The 12,662-nt window shown below is 38.9% G+C and overlaps 1 protein-coding gene across 1 annotated transcript; it reads left to right on the top strand.

Annotated features, from left to right (window-relative positions):
• The first annotated feature begins 2,415 nt into the window (after positions 1 to 2,415).
• On the top strand, positions 2,416 to 4,432 carry LOC117623197 (shikimate O-hydroxycinnamoyltransferase-like). Its single transcript, XM_034354084.1, has 2 exons — positions 2,416 to 2,977; positions 3,121 to 4,432. Exons 1-2 carry the CDS (start codon positions 2,534 to 2,536, stop codon positions 4,006 to 4,008), a joined length of 1,332 nt encoding a protein of 443 aa, XP_034209975.1. The 5' UTR covers positions 2,416 to 2,533; the 3' UTR covers positions 4,009 to 4,432.
• The last annotated feature ends 8,230 nt before the right edge of the window (positions 4,433 to 12,662 follow it).

Genomic DNA, 12,662 nt, shown 5'->3' with positions numbered 1-12,662 from the left:
TTCCGTAGACTTCTGCCGAAAATTCGGCAGAGTCTCCCCTGTATTTTGACCATTCCCAAAACGTTTCACCTGTTAAACATTCAACTAATCCACACCAACTGCCAGAATAATTCAAATAACAAAATCCCAACTCCAATTTTTCAGTTTCAGCGAGATATCAGAGCACTTTCTAAATTTCAAGGTTTCAGGAATTTTCTATAAACTCTACCTGACTTGAAGCACTGAGGTTATGAGTGGCCCGGTGGTGGATCCCGCGTACGTCTACAGCCTGGGGGTGAAAACAGTTTGAAGATGTGAGTGGACCAACATAAGAATTCTTAAAAACAGTTTAATAATCAAAATAACCCTCTCTATAGAAATTCTTAAATAAACTGAATACGCACCTTCCATTTAAAGCTTACTAAACTCAAAGCATTCTATATAAATCATAACCAAACTCGATAAATTTTACTCAAAAGCACTGATATCAAGGTTGTATAAAATACTGAAATCAAATTTGTATAAAAGCACTGTACTCGAGCCTTGCATAACTGAACAAACTGTATAAATGTATTAATGCCTGGAAACTCAGAAAAACTGATATAAAATAACTGAAAATCATAATTATATAAAAGAAACTCAAAATCCTTTGAAAATACCACCAGTTTGTACCCCTGTCATTTCCGTCAATTCCCTGGCAGGTCTCGGGCGTCACACAGACTTACCCGAGCCGCAAACTGGCGAAATCGGGGGACTATGATCAGCCTGTCCCGCCGGCAGATTCCTCGATGACACCAGAAATCACTCGGTCGCAGTCTGGGAGATCGATGACCGTGATCCAATCCGCCAGTGCTGGCGGCCGGAGCCACGGCGGCTTCGACACCTGTCTCAAGCGGGCGCCGTCTGTAGAACTCCAAATCCTGGCACTCACGGTCCGAGCGTCCCCGAAACTTGTGAGGCAAAGTCAAGTGCACTGACTGAACTATAATCAGACTGGATGTCCGTAGACATCGGTCCGACTCTGGGTAATCACTATAAAGAAAATGGGTACGAGGTGGGTTTAAAATAGATTCCTTTAGAAAATCCAGTTAAAACTGAAACCTCAGATTGTGCTGCTGTCTCATTTAATTTCAAGCTCAAACTCTGTTTCTATAACTTATAAATAAGCAGCACAGATTTATAAAACTGTTACTGCACTGATCATATTCAGAACTGTAGTAAAACTTGCTCAAGATCAAATAAGAAATTTATTCAATAAACTCATTTCTGAAAACTTATTTATATAAAATCAATATAAACTCATTTATAAAACTTATTTATATACAAGCACATCAAATCATTTATGAAATCTGATTTAGGAAAGAAGGTCCACTCACAGATGGTCCGAGCTACTTCGACCCCTCGAAAGTCTCTTTTACAATTCTGTCGGGCTCCTGGTGCCTTACTCGATCGATATGGTGGAGAAACGAAGGAAAATTTCGAGCTGGAAGTTCGGGTTGCATTCGGACGAACCGTCATCGGAAACCATGGTTTTTTGGCCAGATTCCGGCACCCCCGAGGCTGGTGTTGATCGGAAAAGAACGGCGGTTGAGTCACGGTTCCAACGGTACCCACGGCGGAGATCGGTGCCAAGTGTGGTGGCCGTGGCGACGTCGAAAGTGAGCGAAGGTCGGCTGCTGGGCAAAATTGCGAGGAGAGAGAGAGCTGACGGGGGAGAGAGAGAGAGGGGTATATAAATCTGACTTTTTGGCCAAATTACCATTTTGCCCTTTGCGGTTTTTAGACCATAACTTCTTCGTTACGGCTCCGATTCGGGCCTACTCCGTGTCTACGAACTCCTTTCGCCGCGCTCTACGCAATGGCGTAAGCGGAATTCCCAAATTCTTTCTCGATCAAAAAGTCACATTTTCCCCCTTTAAATAATGCGAGGGCAAAATTGTCTTTTCGCTAAAAGATATTTTCCTTACTTTTTAGATATTTTCTTTCTGTTTAGATATTTTGTTTTGGGTTCTTACAGAGAGACCTGTAGAAGGTAAAAAGAGGAGACGCAACCGTTAAGCTTCGGACACCGGTGTGGTGCAGGCCGAAGGCTCTCCGATGCCTAAGTCAGTTACGGGTAGTAATTCTGGCAGAGTAACAGTAAAAGTAGGAGAATCGTTCTCCTTTTTACCTGGGTACTGTTCCCTATTTATAGGGAGGTGAAAGTGGGAGCTTTGCACAAAGTCCCAATGTGGGACTTTGTGCAAGCCGTTGTGGTGGCGACACGTGTCCTGGAGATTAGGTTTGGCAGCTGGGGGCTTCAGCAGGTGTCTGGCACCTCGGAAGTGTATTTTCCTTCGGCACGGGAGAAGGCGTGGCTGCCTTGATGCTAATCGCTTTGATGCTGGGTCTGCTCGGTTTATTATGGTGTAAACAAAAAGCACTTGGTAGAGCAGTTTCAATAAAAGAGGGTGCGTTCCATCAACAATGATGCGCTGAACCTCCATACTTGAAGCTTAGTGAGAAAATATATTAGAAACTACAAAGGTTTGGAGTGTTAGGCAGGGCCTTGCAAATGATGTCGGTCAACGTGAGAGTGAGGGAGTCAGTGGTGGTGAAGCCAGAGGAGGAAACGCCAAAACGGGCGCTGTGGATATCGGACTTGGATATCGTGATTTCGGCAACTCACCTTGGAAGTGTTTACTTCTACAGGAGGCCAAACGTTCAAAACGGCGCACATCATCTTCAAAACAACTGTGTCTTGGATTCGGAGGTGCTCAAGTGCTCCCTTGCCAAGGCCCTCGTGCCCTTCTACCCCGTGGCCGGCCGCCTGAAGCTGAACGATGAGGGACGTATCGAGATCGATTGCAATGGAGAGGGAGTGCTGTTTGTTGTGGCGGAGACTGACTCGGTCCTCGATGAGTTCGGGGACTTTGCGCCGACTCTTGAGTTCCGGAAGCTCGTTCCTGCCGTTGATTATTCCGCTGGGATATCCTCTTATCCCCTCTTGGTCGTACAGGTATTCAGAGAAAGAGAGGAGACATTTTTTCACTCCCTTTCTTTTATTTCTCTTGCTCATAATATCATCCGGGACAATTCTTGAACCTGATATGACTTAAACTTACAAAGTATGGTTCTGGTTTTACTCTGTTTATGCATCAGGTCACATACTTCAAATGTGGTGGAGTGTCACTTGGTGTTGGCCTGGAACATCGTGTAGCAGATGGCTTTTCTGGTCTCCACTTTGTAAATACATGGTCTGATATCGCTCGAGGTCTTGACCTTACAATTCCACCATTCATCGACAGGACATTACTTCGTGCCCGAGACCCACCACAGCCTGCATTCGATCACATTGAATACCAACCTGATCCACCCATTAAAACCGGTACAAAAGCTGTAGGTGATGAGAGCGCAACGGTATCCATTTTTAGATTTACAAGGGAGCAGCTCAACATCTTGAAAGCCAAGTCTAAGGAAGATGGGAACACAATCAACTATACCACATATGAGATGTTGGCAGGTCATATTTGGAAATGCGCATCCGTGGCACGTGAACTTCCTGATGATCAAGAGACCAAACTACATATTGCAGTTGATGGAAGGTCCAGGCTGCAACCCCCCCTCCCTCCTGGTTTCTTTGGCAACGTGGTTTTTTCAAGCGCACCAATTGCTGCAGCAGGGGATCTCAAATCAAAACCAACATGGTATGCTGCAAGCCGTATTCATGATGCTGTTTTGCGTATGGACAACGATTATCTTAGATCAGCGCTGGACTATCTTGAACTTCAGCCTGACCTGTTACCCCATGTTCGCGGAGCTCATACTTTTAGGTGCCCGAGACTTGCAATAACTAATTGGTCTAGGCTGCCGATCTATGATGCTGATTTCGGTTGGGGTCGACCTACTTTCATGGGGCCTGGTGGAATTGGATATGAGGGGTTGGCTTTTGTGTTACCAAGTGCAACAAATGATGGAAGTTTGTCAGTGGTCATTTCTCTGCAATCTCAACGTATGAAATCATTCTCCAAGTTGTTGTATGAGATATAAGGAAATGAAATGCGTGGAATGGGAGCAATACGTTGAACATACTTTGGGCTTCTGTGTGTGTCCTCTGAGTTCTGGGACTTTTCATTGACTGTGGCCTAGCTGATCGGAAAGCAGCTGTTTTTGAAAAGTTCAAGTGGTCTTTTGGTTAATCTATATTAGAGTATCTGTTTTAGAAACACCCTAGTACTGAATAAGATTGTCAGAGTATCTGTAAGCTTTGTTTATTGCTGTGGAGGACTTCTTTTTCGGAGTATCTGTAGTTTACTGTGATTCTTAATAAGATTTTCTTTCTCCATGAAACAAAAACATACTGAATCACTTTGGTTGCATAAAGGTTAGTGCCTTTGGTAAACCTGCACTTTGGTTATACTTTCTTAAATTTTGGTTTAATGCAAGAGCTTTTGTAGCGTTTTTATTTCTCACTGTGAAAAAAGGAAGAGTAAATAATCAAGAGGTTCTCGTTCTGGAGACTTCAGTGTCAAGTCTGCCTATTCGCTGAATTATGTTTACTTGTATATTAAATTTATGTCCTAAAATTTTAGGAATGGAAGCATCTTCTGCAAGACTAGAGAATAATCAACATCATGCAGTTGAGATGAATTTTAATGGGATTGAAAAGGAAAATAATGGGGATGAAACTGAAAATAATGACACTAACGAGCGTTGAAAAAGTACAAGAACATCGAGTTGGAATGATTTTTGACATTTTTTATGAGGTTATCACATTAGATTTCTAGTGATAAGGAGATCATCAAGAAACGGAGATGATGGAAATTTGAAATATGTTATTATTTCTTGTGCCCGAGAAGGCAATTAAAAAAGTAAGTCAAGTAATTTTCTTAAACCTCGTCCAAGTATAAAGAATAATTGCAAGGATCAACTTAGGACAGGTTTATTGAATGTCTCTGCACCACCGTCCATTTTGGTAGATTATCTGTTTTAGAAACACCCTAGTACTGAATAAGATTGTCAGGGTATTTATTGTAAGAGTAAATAATCACACTACAGTCCAAACCTTTTAAAAGAGGTTCCATGTGGTTTTGTCAGGCTGTGTGGTCGTATTGTTTTGTCAGCTGGTATTATCATAAATGCTTGATATTATCATAAAGGACAGGTCCCATCTAATGTTCGGCCTGTTGTTTTCAGGTTGCGTCAGTTATTAAAATTTGGGGACCCATCGACCAAAAACAACAGTAACCGCGTACTATTTTAAAAGTGGAGCAGTTTGTGTGATCTGAAATTAATTCTGGGTGAAGGCATCGTGGAACAGTTTCAAACCACGAACTATTTTGTTTTCTTCTTATAATTATTAAAGGAATATGATTTCCTCACTTTCTTTTTTTCTCCACTTATATTTTTTTTATTTTATCTTTACTGTACATTAATTTCTTTATATTTTATTTTTATATTAATTCTTTTTCTTTATATTTAATTTTTCAACTTGCACTCAATTTTCAGTATTTTTTTTTTCTTTAATCGAGTAAGAAATTAATTTTTTTCTTTAATACTAAAAATAGAGTGTAAGTTGAAACAATTAAATATAAAGAAAAAAAAATAATATAGAAGTAAAGTAAAAAGGAAAAAAAGAAATAATATAAAAGTGAAGTGAAAATAAATTAATGTAAGGTAAGAATAGAATAGAAAAGAGAAAGAATTAAAAAGTATTAAAAAGCAAAAGGATGTGTAAGTGAAGAAAAAGGAAGTAGAAAAATCAACTCCCTTATTAAAAAGATACCCTCTGATGCATTGAGGACAGGGACAATTCGATAGTAGTCTTTATTTGACAATGCTATGGAGCATCTTCAACACGGAAAAGAAAAATAAACATAATTCTCTACTTCAACAAAATTATTGCAAGCACACAATCCTCACAAGTAATATAAAAATTAGTAAAGTGTTGTTCCCACGAAGACTGTAATTTTCTATTAGCTATCAATTATGATTAATTCAAAAGTTTATTTGAATAAAGAAGATAGATTGATTTAAGTAAACTAAAACAATTATGAAAAATAGAAATTTAATTAATGATGGAAAATCAAGTTGATGTGACACTAGACAATCCGATTTCACCATAACCAATTCAACTTAATTCTTATAGTCAATTAACCCTAATTACTATCCATGTTGACAATTGGTTTGTCATAATTCATTCGATATACCATCTCGAGCTCAACCAAAAGTATTCTTAATTAACAACCTATTCTTTCTTGAGCAACGAATTTAAAAAATCAAGAACCTATTAAGTTCAATGAGAACCTGCAAGAAAACTGCATGAGTTATGTTAGTCCCTCTCGGGCACTCATTCAAGACATGATATTTGTTACAAGAAGCAAATACCAAACATCTCATCTCAATCTCCGCTTGGATCATCAATTCAATTAAATATTGACCAAATATTCAAAGCATTAAGAACAGTAACAAATACTCAACATGGAATAGTAATAAGAAATTAATATAATTATAAAAATTAAGTATTCATGGTTAGGCTACATCGTAACCCTAGTAAGAGAAATTAGTTCATGAGAAAAGAAAATATAAACAAGAGCATTATTGTCATAAAACTGATTTGCCCGATGGTCTTGATCTTCAGAGTCTCCATAGGAACACCTTCAAAAGCTCCTCAAGTAGTGCAACAGTAAATTCTTAGCTCTCTCTGTGATATATTTGTGGGTGTATGAATTGTATATGGGAAGATGATGATCCATAGAGAGAGCTTAGGGTGACCTTATATAGAGTAAAACAACTAAACCCCACTCCAAAAATGTATGGAAAAACTCTCCTAAAGCAAAACAAAATCCCAAACAATTAAGGAAACAGCTAGGAAAGAATCCTTCTTTTACTTGAAAACAAGTCAGCCAACTTTCACGCACGTTTTAGGGTCGTTCCACTTCCTAGAAAAATTCTGGAAAAATATGAGTAACGTAGCTTGATCTCGAAGCTTTCTAAGCATTTATTAACGCCACTAGGAAAAATTGGAAAGGTCTTCAAATCTTCAATCTTCCACAGCAGTGCAGTTATGACAAGATTTCAACTTAGGCTGTCTTAATTTGCAAGTCTGGAGCATTTGGCTTGGTAGAAAATTATGAAACTTTGACACAATGATCTTCAATGTCTTAGCTTTCTTCTACGATTGGTGTTGCACTAAAATTCATTTGAAAAGTTGATTTTCAGTCGAAATCCTTCCAAAAGTGCAAAATTATTGAAAATATAGGAAGCAAGATAATAATACTCTTTTTAATTAACGTTTCCTACATAAACAAAATAAAACAAGTATAAAAATACAGGTATAAAAAACAAAACAAAGAATAATATTATGGCAAAGAAAGAATGGAAACTCCAGTTCCGAACTTCACCAATTCCATCAATCCCATGACCTCCATTACTCGACACCTGGTCTCCTTTGGTAATTTTCTTCTGCCCTAGCTCTCTGTATTATATAGGATTAAATATGGTGGTCCTCCTCATCTTCGAGTTAGAGGTAATGGTTATAATATCACTCTAATTAAAAATAATTTTTATTACAAATCATCCTTTAACTTTTTAACAGTCTTAATTTTAGTCATCAAACTTTCAAATTAATAAATATGACCTCCAATATTTTGGTTCCGACATAAGTTTGGTCCATATCATTGTTGAACGGAAAATTTTCACAAAAGCAATTAGCCAAGAGTTTGACTTGGGTTAGAATTGAATTTGTTTTGTCCCTGCAATCTTATCAAGAAAAACATTTAAAAATAAAATAGATGTATTTCAGTGGTTTTGAAACACCAAGAGATAAGTATCTCGGTTGAGAAGTGGTCATCAGCTTGAATTCAAACTCATCATAAGATAGCCTCTATAAGAGGCATGACACGAGGGGAGGAAGAGGAGAAGAAAGAGAGGAGCGGCAGGACAGAAAAAGATCAAAAAAGAGAACAGTCGTAGGAAGAAAAACTTAGCAAGCAGACTTGAGAAAGAAAAGAGCCATTTCAAGGTACAATTTTAGTTTCATAGCACAATTTTCTGATTTTTTTTGCTCAAGATTTCAGGTTCTGTTCAACTCAAGGGTTCCTGCCCATGATGATTTCTATCATCATAAAAAGGGTCAGTAATCTCTCTAAGGGAAGGCTTCGCTCAAAGACTTCCAAGGATCAAATACCTCTAGGACATCCAGCTATGGATTGACAGCCAAGATGATTGTAATCATCATGAGGTCAAGTCCTGATATGCTCCAAGGTGCAGCTCCGCTCAGACGCTTCCAGGATGTGCTCAACATCCAATTCACAAGCACTCCGTAAGGATGGCTTATCATGATGGGCTAACCATCACAAAACCAAATCTGGTGGCTTTGCAAGGAAAGCACGAACTGAGGTTTGTCTTTGACGTGGGTTGTGCCGCAGGGAGATAGCAGACAGAGAAAAGAAAAAAAAATTAACGAAGGCATTCGCTCAAATACCCAGTCATGGTACCGACTGCTTTTTGTCCTCCAATGACAACAAGACAAGTTAATTGTCTTTTAAATGAAAGCTGCATACATATCTGCAGTAGAAAAAAATTATATCTGCTGTTTGCACATCAACAGAAAAAGCCTGCGAAGGTGAGCCCACCACGTGAAAGCTAAAGAAAAAAATCAGCCATGCTGAAAAAGCAAAACAAAATGAAGAGTAAGTGTGGTGGTGAACCCACCACTTGCGAATTCAAAGGAAGAGGACTTCTTCCTCTTTGACTCGAAGCAGAGTAAGAAAAAAAGAAGTCTTGGACTTCACGGACTTGCATGTCCAAATTGAATCCAAGATTCTGAAAAAGGGATGGGTTGCAACTCTACATGCAGCAAAACAAGGAATTTGAATTATGAGTCCAAATTCTATTGCATGAAGCTTATGATAAAAAAAAACAATTGTGTTGCTGTGGGGCTGGCGCTGTACAGCACGTTTCACAAGACCAATTCAAGATGGCTGGGTCTCTCTACGATGCCTTGAAGCATCCAAATGGCAAGCAAGATTGTCATGATGATTGCAATCATCATGTGGCTTTGCTGCTCAAATGCTCCCATCCCAGGATGCCTTTAGCAATACATGGCAACAACAAAAAAGGAAAACAATTCAAAGTTGGGTTACCACGTGAAATCCTCTTCTCTTTGATGGTGCAACAGGTGGCTTGAGCAAAGCTATGTGCTGGTCTGGAGAAGCAAACGAAGAATAATATTAAGACTTTCGTTTTGTTGCTGTTTGCTGGTGCACATATGTTTTCTTTTTTTATAAGGAAAACACATATGGCCCAATCCTATGTGGACAAGAAGTTTACTTCACTGGATGATCCAACGGTTCCAAATCAACAAGGAGCTTAATCCATACTTCACTTGGAGAAGGATTTTTATCCTTTGGGTGTCTTAATCAAATTGAAAGACACTTATTAATGGCATCAATACATCAGGGATCCAGCTGGAGCAAAGCAAGGCCTTTGGTTTATTATGTTTTGCTGAATGTAAACAAAAGAATATCTTGGATACAGATAGAAAAATTCTGCAGCTGTGGGGATGGTTTGCGTGTTCCATGACGTTGCCTCTGCGCCATTCTCAAATATGGCATCCCAAAATTGATTTGTTACAAACAATAATGGGAAGAGTCTGTAGCTTAGAAAGAATTCAAAGGGAAGGCCACATGTCGAATGACCTCTCTCTTGAATGGGAAGAAAACGGGCCATATGGCTGATTGGCTATCAAAGAAAATTTGATATTGGGTTCTCTTTGATTGTAACAAGGAAAAAAAAAGAAAGGGGTTTGATGCAACATGTGTTTTGCCAAATTCTTATCTCCTCCAATAAGTCGTATGCAAGAGACCAGAGAAGAAAGAATTGGCAGGTTTGACAAAAGCTAACAAACCCAAAGCTGCCAGCTGCATCAATCTGAACAGTCCAAACTCATGCGAACCAATCCAAAGGAAGTGCAGATTTCTCTAAGTTCATCCTCCACGGTTCAAGCCATCAAGCTTCTAAATAGGAAGGAGCAGAACTATGGAAAAAATAAGATAAATCAAGGAGATTCAATACTTTTCTTTTGCTTCATGGAGAAGCAAAAGGCCCCATGCCAATGACAAACGGAAGGGAAAATCAAGCCACAAGAGTAGCTGGCTTGTACCGATGTCAAGAAGTCAAAGACGACAGAAAAATAGTCAGAGGCGTGATTGTTTGAGAGGGCCCATTCTTTGTGAATGTCCACTAAGCTCAGCAATATGCTTTACAATATAAAACAAGCATTGAGCTTCACACAGATAGAAGACAAGGTGAAGGTTTGAAACCAAGGCCTTTTCAAGTCCCTCACATCACTTTTGGTGACTGCAACAAATGAAAACAAAGTGTCCAGGCACTTGTACTCCTTTGTATTCCAAGGGACGAAGACGTGAGTTCACTACTTGCAGTGCCAAGCTATGCAAGTAAAAGCACAAAAGCGTCAGCAAAGGTTCACGAGAACTAAATCAATTGGCGGTCAAGAAGGCTCAATAAAATGCTTACGGCATTCGTGTCTATCTGCCTCAATTCTCAAATGCAAGATGGCTACCAAACATGCCCACAAAATCTCAACAAGAAATATGGGAATCAATCACTGTGGCAAAGAAGCTATTCATAAAGGAGTGTCAAGCGACTCAACCATACTGTGTCGAAGACTCCATTCCAAATAAATGATTGATCGTGCTACGAGCATTAAGCTCACTCTCAAAAGATACCAAAGGAGCATCAATATGGATTAACAGGCTTATCAACCACAATAGCCCATTAATCTCAAATCCTCCAAATCATGCATGGATACAAATGCAAATGTCAATTGTAGAGAATTAGTGGGTTCATCAAAAATGCCCATTATTTTTCTTGGACATTGGAAAAAGGAAAAAGGGTACAAAACCATCCAATTCCCCATGGGTCATCTACCCATGCAAATTTCAATGAGATTAAATCTCTCAAATTCAAGTTCTCAATTAGTGGGCTACACTTACCCATTAATTTTCAATTTTTCTCATGGGTCATTTACCCATGAAAATTTCAATGAGATTAAATTCAAATCTCTTAAACACAAACTCTCAATTAGTGGGCCACACTTACCCATTAATTTTCAATTTTTCCCATAGGTCATCTACCTATGGAAACCTCCAAATTGTCCCAAAGACACATTCTCAATTAATGGGCCACACTTACCCATTAATTTCCAAATCAATTTGGAACTACGTCGGTTTGATCCCGTCAAGGGTACGTAGGCAGTCTAACATCCCAATAGACGCAACCGCAATCAAATTTAAATATCTGGTTTATCTTAACCAAATTCTGCCATTAAAAAAAAAACTTTCCCAAACGCAATGGTCAATGTTTAGGAAAAATTAATGGGATAATTAAAATTACTCATTATTTTTCTTGGACATTGACAACAACGAAAGTGGTACAAAACCATCCAATTTTCCATGGGTCATCTACCCATGAAAACTCTAATGAGATTAAATCCAAGTCTCTCAAACAGAAGTTCTCAATTAGTGGGCTACACTTACCCATTAATTTCCAATATTTCCCATGGGTCATCTACCCATGCAAATTTCATTGAGATTAATTCTAAATCTCTCAAATACAGATTCTCAATTAGTGGGCCATACTTACCCATTAATTTCCAATTTCCCATAGGTCATCTACCTATGAAAATCTCCAAATTGTCCTAAAGACACAAATTCTCAATTAGTGGGCCACACTTACCCATTAATTTCCAAATTCCTAACTACGTTGGTTTGATCCCGTTGAAAGGGTACGTAGGCAATCTAGAGATTCAATCTAGATGCAACCATCCCAAATGCAATCCCATATCGAATCCCTGGTTTATTCAGCTAAATTCACTCAAACACTTCTCAATACAATTCAAATCAAATTTCCCTCGCAATGGGTCATTTATTCATTGCGATTCTTTGAACTACGAGTGGCTTGATTCCCGCAAGGGATACGTAGGCATCCTGAGGTTGGACTTGGGAGCTGCAAAATCAAACACACACGTTCTGTTTCTTTATGATGGAATCAAAGGGTGTTCCCTTGAAGCAAGGGATTGTAATTAAGAGACTTGCGTCTCGAATGGGTCGAACCTAAAATAATAAAACCCCGTTATTTAATTAGTGGTGGTGAAATTATATTAGGAGGATCACATTTTCCTTCAACAATCATCGTTTGGAGATGTGCAGGCAGACCTCCCCACTATAAAACTAAGTGGCAACAATCAACATGGTTTGATAACATTTGCTGGGATGACTAAAGCTTAATCACATGGTAAAGCAGTTTCAATAAATGAGGGTGGATTCCATCAACAATAACGCGCTGAGCCTCCATACTTGAAGCTTAGTGAGAAAATATATGACGAAGGTTTGGAGTGTTAGGCAGGCTTAGGGCTGGGCAATCAGATCGATAACTTAAGAAATCAGCAGAATCAAACTGATCGGGTTGGTTTGATTTGATTTGATTTTTTAGATATTTTAGTTTATTTCCTGTTTTAAATTGAACCAAATCGGTCAATAAGTTATCACAATGAACGATTTACCCGAAGCGGACCGGTCACTGTTCACAGCTAATCTTGCAAAAATATTTACACGGTGGGTTTCAAACCCCTTCCCCTTTTATTGCTTGGTATTCCAGCCTCCACTAGAGTAAGCAATTTT

This window comes from Prunus dulcis, chromosome 3 (genome assembly GCF_902201215.1).
Source record: "Prunus dulcis chromosome 3, ALMONDv2, whole genome shotgun sequence".
NCBI lineage: Eukaryota > Viridiplantae > Streptophyta > Magnoliopsida > Rosales > Rosaceae > Prunus > Prunus dulcis.
This window is presented reverse-complemented; position numbering and strand designations above follow the sequence as displayed.

Bases quoted from the DNA above. Each gene is read 5' to 3' on its own strand.
- LOC117623197 (XM_034354084.1), top strand. From the start codon at position 2,534: ATGATGTCGGTCAACGTGAGAGTGAGGGAGTCAGTGGTGGTGAAGCCA. The intron at 2,978-3,120 runs GTATTCAGAGAA...TTTATGCATCAG, and splicing joins ATCCCCTCTTGGTCGTACAG to GTCACATACTTCAAATGTGG.